Source organism: Cynara cardunculus (genome assembly GCF_001531365.2).
Source record: "Cynara cardunculus var. scolymus isolate 2C chromosome LG 1, CcrdV1, whole genome shotgun sequence".
Taxonomy (NCBI): Eukaryota; Viridiplantae; Streptophyta; class Magnoliopsida; order Asterales; family Asteraceae; genus Cynara; species Cynara cardunculus.
In genome coordinates, this window is record NC_037528.1 from 34,183,492 (window position 1) to 34,194,455 (window position 10,964).

The following is a 10,964-nucleotide window of genomic DNA, read 5'->3' on the forward strand; positions in this document are numbered from 1 at the left end:
GGCGAGTACGTGATCTGAAGCGGTATTCAGTGATTACAAGCCTGTCTACATATGTGTGAAGACTGCTCTAGCTTCAACGAATGATGATGAGACCTTCAGGTCATTCCAACATTCAACGATGAAAGGAAGCTTGCTTAGCACGATTGTTGTTGTTTTGTCCTTATGCACACAAAGTACAAAACCCATACCCTTACAAAAGTTAGTACGGTACGGAGCCGATTAGTCGACTCTTTGTCTACCAACTTTAGGTAAGGATGTCTGCTCAGAAATGGTGCTTTTGTACTATTCACTGTAGCAAAGGACAAGCCTTCCTCTTAAGGTTTGACATGCACTCTAAACCTACCATATTGCATTAAATGGACATTTAATGCACTGGGTATAAATAGAAGTGTTTCTTCTCCATGCAGAGAGCGCGCATCTCTCTCTAACCTTATTCTTACTTCAAGCATCTTCTAGCTTAAGTAAAGGATATTTCTTTAAGCAACTTCTTTTTTTGTAATTGCTAAAGCTTTGTGTGTAACCAAAGATTGTTTAGATAGGTTTTTATTACCTTATCTTTCCGCAAACAATCTTGTAAAATCTGTATTGATCTTCTCTATCAATATATATTTTAAATTTGAAAATATTGTGTTTGTATTCATCCCCCCCCCCCTTCTACAAATTGTTTCTCTTCTTGTAGACCCTTACGGGACCAACACTTATCAACTAGTGTTTACTATAAATGACTAGCTAGTTTCAGCGTTTGAATAGCCTAATTCTCATCAAGTATTTGCCTGTATTGACATTTCCGGATGGTTGATGATGACAGGTCTTCTTGTCAACCACTGATCAGAACTTTCCAGGTCGAATGGGGCACAAAGAAGGTCAGATCTTATCTAGCTTCTCATTACACTGCTGCAGCTTCGGCTTTGATTGGTTTCGTGACCGATCCAAAAAAGTTTCTGTATTGAGCTCGTCCAAGCATTACATTTGTTCATCGATACAATTTTGTTATTAGTTATGATATATGACGATTAAAAGTACACTGTTATTCATGTAAATTGGATTTTATTTATCCAGAAAGTGCGAGCCTTTACACATTTTTGGTCAAAAATATGCTTTCGGAAACAAAATCTAAGTCAAATGATTCATTGAATCTCGACTAGAAGGACATGCTGCTATTGCTGCGATTGCTGCCACTTTCGATCGATGAGCTGCTTCTAAGTCGCGGATTCCGGGGCTTGGCCTTGGTGGTCTTGGCCGATGATGGTTGACCGCAAACACATTGGCATTCATACCCACATATATTCCAAAATATTGAGAATACCCCATTGTCTCCCCCATCAGTATGCCTTTTTTTACGCCTGCTAATTGTGCTGGAGGTGGTCGATGAGAACCTCCTATCGTATAATGGTGGAAGTTGCGATCTCCATCTATCAAGTTTCGACCTTAATCCTTCCTCGCTTTCATTTAAGCTCCAACTGTCCAATATGGAACTATTCATGTCGTCTTCTAATGGGTATCTTCTTTCCATCGTTGACATGGCTTCCGATGATGAAGGTTCGATCTCCGATCCCGATAACATAGAATACGGCTTTGGTGGTGGCCGGAATATGTAGTTTGTATTAGAAGTGGAACTGCTAATGACAGAATTTGCCTTCTTTAGCTTTCCATTGGGTTTGGATTTGGATTTTTCTTGGGGTTCTGCACCGCTTATAACGGAGCTTGATTTCCCAATTTTACCATTGGCCATTAATGATCCCCAGAGCTCCGATTCACTTAACATGGATCCTTGTTTTTGGATCTTAAGTGGAGCTGCTACCATCGAGCTGTTTGCGACGGAGCTACCATCGAGCATTGAGCTTTTTTCGCTTTTTGATCTGAACAATTTTGGCTTTACAAATGGTACTGGGTCCTTGGGATCATATTGGGATTCATCGTCTTCCATTCCCATTAAATCACGAAATCCGACAGCCGAGGCGCTCAGTTGCCGGTACAAAGGCAAGCTCCTCATGGAGCTATCGAGCACCGCCACTCCGATGTTTAATACCCCTTGCGTACGGCCGGAAGGGCGACGGACCTGGAGGGCCACGCATCGCATGCCACCATTGTAGGGGGGTTTAAACGATTGAGAAGGTGGTACAAGATTGCCGACGAGAACCCGAACGGTCCCGATTAAGGAGTCACGGAACCAATGGGTGGAGTAGATCTCAACGGTCAACGTCGATGCCTCGCAGCGGAGGAACTCGTCGTCCACCCGGAACACAAACTTATCGTTCCAGGTGGGATTGTTGCCACCTTTGTTGTCGATGCGAGTGGAGAGCTTATGGTTGTCATGGAGCCAGGTGGTGGCATAGGTCTTCATCTTTCTGGCAACCGGCTGCAAATCTTGGGCGGACATAATGGTGATCTCCAACAATTGATGTGGTTTCGCCGGCGCCATTTTGACTAATGATCGTTTAAACAGTTGTTAATCGTTGTCCGATGGATGGGAAGATAAAAGAATCCACCCCGCCGTACAACGGCGAGACGACGACGACAAGGGAATGAGTGGGGCCACCGGGAAAGCGAGACGAGGCAAGAAACCAAAGGCTGTCGAATCAACATATATAAAAATGGAAAAGAAAAGTGTGACTAATTTAGGAATGTTTTCCTATTTTCTAGGATCAAAGGTCTCTCACCCTTATGGAAGCAAACATAAAAATGGAAAATTACGTTTTTAGTCCTTGAGTTTATTGAAAATTGATATTTTCATTTTCATGATTTTAAAATTACAATTTTCATCCTTATGATTTAATTTTTCATTTTTTATGATTTAAAATTTATTGTTTTTTTTTTTCGTATAATCAATTTTTATTTTAGTTATTTATATTTAAAAGTAATGTTTTGGATTTAGGGACGAACAATAAAAATGAATTATAAATCATAAAGATGATGATCAAAATTTTGAAACAACATGGATGAAATCTGCAATTTTTAACAAATCATAAGGACGACAATGGTCAAAAATTTATATGGTGAGCACAACACCAAAGATGATGGGGGTGGCGATGAATGGTGTAGAGTAATTATAATCGCAAAATGGAGTTTTCTCGAAAGATGGGATAAAAGGAAATTGGAATTTATATGCCGACATATGTGGAATTGAAAATTCATAGTAAACCCATGAACGAAATTCAGCATTTCCAATTGGTTTAGATTTTGTTGTATTATGGCCAACCAAACACCACCTTAGGATTAGAATTCTCTACTTGCATTATAAGAAACGAACGACCAATATTGTAATGTCTTATTGCTCAAAACAAGAGACTAAACTTCTAATCATTTTAAAACCATGTTAAAAGTTATTAGTAGCATACAACTTTGAACCTATAAAGAGCTCATAAATCCAATTTTCAATCAATGTATTATAGCTACATAATGTGAATGAGAAACATAATGATTGTGACCTAAGCAAACCGGTATTCACATTGTCGATATTGTTGTCAATTCGTTTCTTTGTTTTCTCGAAAGGGTACAACGGGAAGAGTATGCAGTGTGCACATCGAAAGTGAGTTTTAAACAGACAAACTATCAAACCCCGGAATCCTCTATCTCTTAGTTTCTCCACAAAACAACTCAATTAATCTCGATCTTGAAATCTTGATCATTTTACTGCTTTTTCCCTTCTGCAAGGCTAACTCGCATTGATCGCCCTTCTAGCTCCTGTTAAAACAAGAAGGTTATTTACTTACTTTGATATTAATTTTTCATTAAATCTTCTTTTATTCTCTTTTTTCAATAAAGTAATAACGTGTCTTAAAATGATTGGTGGACAGATAGGTGACATGTGGATTTTGTTCTCTCTAGAGCTATTATTTATTACCATTCCATCAAGAGCTTGAAGGGCCGTCTCCATCTCGGATTTTGTGGAGTAACTAACAAACCCATATCCGCGAGACCTTCCAGTTTCGCCATCATACAAAACCCGTGCTCCAACTACATTACCATGTGAATTGAACATCTCTGTTAGACTCTCGGAGGTAACAGACCACGATAGATTTCCAACAAATAGTTTGTACTCAGTTTCTGGATACAAAGGCTCTTTTGGCTTAGGTTTATCGGAAAAATTCACCCTTAATGTTCTACCACCATATTCCTGTAAACAATTATCAAACTTTCTTCATGTTTAAAATCATCTAAGCATACCCCGATGCACGATGTGAATGTAAGAGAAAGACGTACCCTTCCATCGAGATTTTCAATCACTGCTTTGCAATCTTCGATGCTACTCATGGTCACAAACGCAAAGCCTCTACTTTTTCCGGTTTCCCGATTATAGAGTACCTGAGAATCAACTTGGTTCATAAATAGCTGAGCAACCAAGTACTTAATAGGGTAAAATGCATAAAGAAAAAAGAAAAAAGAAAAAAGGTTTTGTTTCGTTCTTATGTGTAGTGTTTAACTATGAATTTTTTTCTCAATTGATGTAATAAAGTTTTAAATTTTTTTTTATTTTGTATCCATTTTGATCGGTAACCTTCTACCTTGTAACATTTGATGACGTGAATACTCGTATTCTGGCAAAGTGGACAATAAAGTTGTGATCGAGTTCTTAAATGTTACAAAGATGAAAATCAAAATAAGTAGAAAACATATAATCTTGAAACTATGTATGTTTTAAAAAAAAATTGAAACATATGAGGTTGTTTGTTTACCTCTTAACAGTTACATTAAGAGACAACCTCTGTATCATTAAAAGGTAAATCTTGTTTAGCAAAAAAAAAAAGTCTACCCCTTAATGATTCTAAAACTCTCAATGGTTTTGCATCATGGGTCTCCCTTAACCATTAAGCGTCCTAATTTCATTGTAAACAATTACCAAACAATTATATTTCATTTTTTACTATATTACGAGAACATCCTACTCATTCTGACCACTGCACAAACAGTCTTACATTGACAACCAAGACAAATTCCGTGGTTTGATTACTTAATCAAGCATTTTGAAAAATCATTTTCCTTATGTTCATGAAACAATCATATATGCATGTGGATGTGCTACTATATATATATATATATATATATATATGTACCTCAACAAGCTCCGGACTACCGTAATCTTGTATTATTCCGGCGAGCTGAGCACTGTCGCAAAGATAGGGTAAATTCCCAAAGTAAAGTTTGGTATTGACGGAACTGTTTGCCTCAGTTCGATCTCCGTCACCGGAGACTTCTTCTTCTTCTTCCTTGACCACCACCTCCTCCGTTGGTTCTGGGGTTTCCTCCGCCACAGTTACTGCCGCCTCTTCTTGTGCCACCGAAGCTGATATTTTCATCACCCGCCACTTTCCGGAGATGGGTATCGGTTCAGTTCTAACATGAGAATGAGATAATGATGATGAGACTTGTAACATGGGTACTGTGGATGTTATTCTAAGAAACATAGGATCGGAAGGCCATGGTTTTGATTTTATGTTGCACTTGGAGAATGGAGAGCCTATGGCGGCGGCGGCAGTGGCGGTTGCAGCAGCCATGTAGAGTGATCCGGTGGTGGTGGTTGTGGGTTTCTCCGGTGGAGGAAAGCTGCAGTTGGCATACGAGAGAGAATGTGGTGGAGGAAAGTTTGAGGTTGATGGTCTTTTAGCCATCTGTGTTGACGTGGATGGATGATATCCAATGGGTGAGCAGATGATAAGATTCTTGTGGGGCCCATTTCATGGAGAAGAAGTTTGGGTTATTATTCTTGCTCCCTTTTTAACTTTTTATTATAATTATAATTATAATTATAATTATAATTATAATTGTGAGTAATTATTTTATGGAGATTAGGAGCCAGTGATGTGGACCATTAGCTTAGGCGACGATAGCGGTGCCAGAGTAGTAACCACGCCTAGACCAAGCCACGAGCCGAGAAAAACCTACTAAGGTCTAAGGTCATGTCAACCGCGGTCAAGTAACACATGACACTGGCAACTTCAACCCTTAGGGCCTCTATCCTCGGTGGCCAATGGCTCCAACAAGCTTGGAACTAGCGCCGTAAACGAACGAATAGAATGTTCAGCGAACCGTTCGACGGAAAGTTCGTTTATTTAATATATGAACGAACATGAACAAAAAAAATTGTTCGTTTAGTTAAATGAACGAACATGAACAAGAGTCTCATTCGTTCTTATGTTCGTTTGTTTATATTCGTTTATGTTTGTTTATATATTAATTTTAATATATAATTTTTATTTATTTAGTTTGAATTCAAATTTTAAAAACCCTTTTAAGTATTAGGCTTTTAAGAAGGTTTTGACATTTTAATATTGGGCCTTTTTAAGAGGGTTTTGCTGGGTTGTTTCACTGTTTGTCTTCTAACTCACGTTTCTTACAGTCTAGGTCAAGTTTCACGTATTACCGAGTGGTCAACTAGTCGTGAAGGGCAGAAGCAGAAGGGGATAGGTGCAGTGCAGGCTGTGCAGCTCTTGGAGATCAATCGCCAATCGTGAAGGGCAAAAGGAGGGACAGTCTCTATCTAGGTATGTTCTCTCAACTTTGCTACCTTAAAGGATCGTCATGAAAGAATATTTTGAAGAGATTATGGAGCTTAGAATGTGTTCGATAGCCAATGTTTTTTATTAGACAATCTTTATTTAGTATTGGACGGTCTCTTTTTAGTCCTTGATAGCCAATGTTTTTTCCTGGTTGAATATGTTCTTAGAATCTCATACGATGCCTGAATTCGTAGCCTTCTCTTCTAAAGACGGGTATGAATTGTTGTCTCACGCCCATTACATTTCTGTATGTAGTTTCTCATTATTTTTTTAATATGTGTTTATACTCTGGACTCACTGGCTCAAAGTATACCTTGATACCATGTTGTTGAACAATTGGGCTGCGTTATTTTCTTAGATTAAGGAAGACTGCTTGCAAGAACTTGGAGCTTTAGTTTTAGCAGGTTGTTGAATAATTGTGCTGTATTAGTTTCCTTGTCTTGGCACTTTCTAAATGCACCTCCAGTTAACATTCTCACCACCAGAGTACAGCCAATTGGGGGTGCGCTAAAGACAACTATCTAATAAGAAAATAAAGGAATGGCAGGAAGGAAAGAGTTCAACTAAAAGCAAGATATGGACACATAACGATAGTTTGGGTGTTAATGAATTATACCCAGTGCCACCAGAAGCAAAACTAACACTTGATACAAGATCTCTGGCTTGTAGGGAAGATACTCCTTCACTCCTAGTGCCCATCAGCTTAGAATTTTATATATGTGAAGGTGCACACTAGTTAGACTTCTACCCATCCCACCAACATTATAAGTCTTCCCCTATTCATAAGGATTTATGCAGTCTCACCTCCATTATATGCATGCACCAACTTTTTCACAAATCTCATCACCTTAACTGTAATTCATATATGAATACAACTGAATTTGTGATCGAGAGATTGATTCTCTTATCTTTTTGTAGCCAATTTCTGATCTACCCCTTTTTTGCTTGTTAATAAATTCATCGAATTTTTGTTGAATTGATGAAACACTTGGATTAGTAACGGATGGTTGAATCAGTCCCCTCCTATTGTTTTTTCTAAATTTTCGTTGGTTTTATATAGTTAATTTAAATTATTGTTTTGATTATTTAAGTTGTTTTTTTTGCATTTTGTAGATGTCTGATGTCTCTTGTAGCGATCCATATTTCTTTCATGATGATTTCTATTTAGATCGAATGCAATCACCTGAAGAACTAATCGAAATTGAATCAAGTGCCAACACATGAATAATGGAAAGTACTCCTGAAGTGGTTGTTACCGGATTGAATGATGGAGACGACGTTACAGCAGCCGTTGATGGTGGTAGAGAAAAGGCCAACATAGTCAACAATGAAAAATCTACTCCATATGCTAAAAGGAAAAGAAAGAAGACTTCAGGAGTTTGGGAACATTTTTGCTTGATGAAGTTGGCTGATGGAACTGAAGTTTGTGAGTGCATCCATTTTGGAGAAAAGATAAAAAAAAAACTTAAAGACGGAACCACCGCACCATTGCATAGGCATATTAGTGATTGCCCAAAGTTAAGAGCCATCAACACCATTCATCCAGGTCAGTTAAAGTTAAAGGTTGTGTTGGGGAAATTAGATTCTTCTATGGTCCAAAACTAGAAATTTGACAATAGTAGGATTAGAGAGGTTGTTTCTCACATGATTATGGTTCATGAGTTGCCATTTAATTTTGTTGAGTATAAACTATTTAATGTGGTTATGAAGGAAGCTAACCCCGGGTTTAACAAAATTTCATGTGCATCGGCTAAGCAAGATTGTGTTGCGAGTTATGAGATAGGCAAGAAAAGAATCAAGAAAATGTTAAGTGTTGTCAATCGTGTGAGTATAACAACTGATATGTGGACGTCGGTGCACAATATTCATTACATGGTTGTTACTTGTCATTTTGTAGATTCTGATTTCAAGCCTAACAAATGCATATTGAGTTTTGTTGATGTACCACCACCTTATTCTGGACTATGTATCTATGATTCCCTCTTTAAGTGTTTAAAAGAGTGGAATATTGAGATAAAGGTTGCTACTTTGACGGTTGACAATGCTACAACTAATGATGTGGTGGCTAACAAAGTTGATGGAAATTATGAATCTTCAGAAAAACTTGCTGTTGGTGGGAAGTTATTCCATGTGCGATGTTGTGCACATATTCTCAACTTGTTGGTTCAAGATGGTTTATCGGAAATAAAAGACATTATTCACAATGTTGGTGAGAGTGTGAAACACGTGAATGCCTCTTTGGGTCGATTGCATATATTTAGCGAACTTTCCAAACAAATGACCTTATCAAAGAAGCATTTGATCTTATATGTTAGTACACGATGGATGCTACGTATGTTATGTTGTCTACGACCTTGGAGTTTTAAGAAGTGTTTGTGAATTATGCCGATCTAGAATCAACATACAAGACCTTGCCGACCTCGGAAGATTGAGAGAAAGTTGAAGTTATTTGCTCCGGGCTTTTCAGTGAGGTTACAAAAATAATTTCAAATATTATTGATTTTCTTTATGGTTTTCATTATATGTCATTTTTTTAAGCTAATCACCTAATTCTCATACACTTTTATTTACTTCTTTTATTTTATAGGCTCTGAATATCCTACCTCTAATTTGTTTCTTAGTGAGTTGTATGGGATTAAAGAAGCATTACATGAGTTGTCTTTAGATGAGAGTAAATACATGAGAGATATGGCTCTTAAGATGAAAAAGAAATTTGACAAATATTGGGGTACTTGTAATCTGTTGATTTCCATTGGTGCTATTTTAGATCCTAGATACAAAAAGAAGTTGGTTGAGTTCTCTTTTAGTTCCATTTATTCAGCGGAAGAGGCACCTAAACAAATGAAAATTGTTCAAGATACTCTTACTAAAATGTTTGAAGAGTATGTTGAACAACATAAAGCAGCTAATGTTGTTCAAATGAGTAGTGCACCTAACGAGAGTGAAAGTGGAGTTAAGAGTGGTTATAACAAGTTAAGTTCTAGAGTTGGTATCAAGAGTGACACGACAAAGTATGATCAACATATCAAAAGCGTGGACACTTTTGCAAGTGTGAAGTCAGAGTTAGACATTTATTTAGAAGAAGACATGTACATTGGTGATTCAGGTGCATATTTTGATGCCTTGGAGTGGTGGAAGAAGAAAAATCCGAAGTTCAGAATTTTGTCTAAAATGGTTGCTGATGTTTTGGCAATTCCGATCACTATTGTTGCTTCAGAATCAACTTTTAGTGTTGGTGGGAGAGTTATCAATGCTCATTGCGCCTCATTAGGGATGAAGAGGGTAGATATGCTCATTTGCGGAGCTGATTGGTGCGTCATCAATTATGGACTACACAAAAAGAAAACCAAGGTAATTTGCTTAATCTTATCAATTATGATACTTGTTTTCTTATAATAACTAATAATGATATGATATATATTGAACTTCCATGAGGTGACAACTGACAAATGATGACGAGGGGATTGTTTTTTTTTTCAAATGATGATGGTGATTTGTTTTTTATTTTGTATGTTAATGATGGTTGATGAATGGTTATTGTTTTGTGTATGATTAAACTATGGACAATTAGTGTGTAATAGTTAACTGAATGACAAATAGTGGTGTTCGTTTGTTTATGTTCATTTAGGGTGCGTTTGGTAGGCAGAACAAGGTGGAACAGGACAGGACAGAACACATTTGTCCCATGTTTGGTGTGGTTTTATGTGGGACTAAGTGGAACAAGGTGGAACACGCGTGGGACAAGTTAGTCCATCCTTCCCCCATGGAACTAACTGGAACAAGAAATAATTTACCTTTCTACCCTCTCAAAACCTTCATCATCGTTCCCAATCGTTCTCCTTCACAACGTCGCCTCCACAATCTGTCAATCGTTCCCAATCGTTCCCCTTCACAATCGTTCCCCTTCCTCCCGTCAGGTCTTTTCGTGATTCCTCTAGCTTCAATCTGTCAAAAAAAGCCCTAGGTTTTCAACCCCATCGATGGCGACCGACTGTTGCTTGCCGGCGAGTTCCAATCGACGGCGACCATCTCATCTCGACGGCGAGTTCCAATCGACGGCGACCGACTGTTCTTCTCTTCTCTCCATACTCAGGTACGCGAAATCGTCTTCTCTTCTCGAGTACAGTGGTGCAAAGGACTGGTTTGGGTTTTCTGAGATTGTTAATTATAGGTTTATGAAGGCTAGGTATTTCCATTCTAGGTATTTTTGAATTTGCAACATAAGCTTTCGTTCTAGATTTCATCAAGTGGGTTTCTTGCAATTTCAACTAATTGATGACTGTATTCGCTGTTTTCTTGAATTCGTGAGCTGGGTTTGATGAAATCTGATGCATCTTGTAGTTGTTCATATCTGCTAAAACAACACCTGATTCATTTTGTTTGCTGGTTTTTTATTCATGTTTCTGATTTTGTTTGCTACTGTTTTTGATTCATGTTTGTTGTTTTTGATTCATGTTTGCTGTTTTT

The 10,964-nt window shown here is 37.9% G+C and overlaps 2 protein-coding genes across 2 annotated transcripts; both read right to left on the reverse strand.

The window, feature by feature from the left end:
- Positions 1 to 1,141: 1,141 nt before the first annotated feature.
- LOC112503056 lies at positions 1,142 to 2,422 on the reverse strand. Its single transcript, XM_025107145.1, has one exon. It carries the CDS (start codon positions 2,420 to 2,422, stop codon positions 1,142 to 1,144), a length of 1,281 nt encoding a protein of 426 aa, XP_024962913.1.
- A 919-nt stretch (positions 2,423 to 3,341) lies between these two features.
- On the reverse strand, positions 3,342 to 5,565 carry LOC112518404 (31 kDa ribonucleoprotein, chloroplastic). Its single transcript, XM_025126087.1, has 4 exons — positions 5,055 to 5,565; positions 4,204 to 4,305; positions 3,845 to 4,117; positions 3,342 to 3,684 (listed from the first exon to the last, which is right to left on the reverse strand). Exons 1-4 carry the CDS (start codon positions 5,493 to 5,495, stop codon positions 3,631 to 3,633), a joined length of 870 nt encoding a protein of 289 aa, XP_024981855.1. The 5' UTR covers positions 5,496 to 5,565; the 3' UTR covers positions 3,342 to 3,630.
- Between the last annotated feature and the right edge of the window lie 5,399 nt (positions 5,566 to 10,964).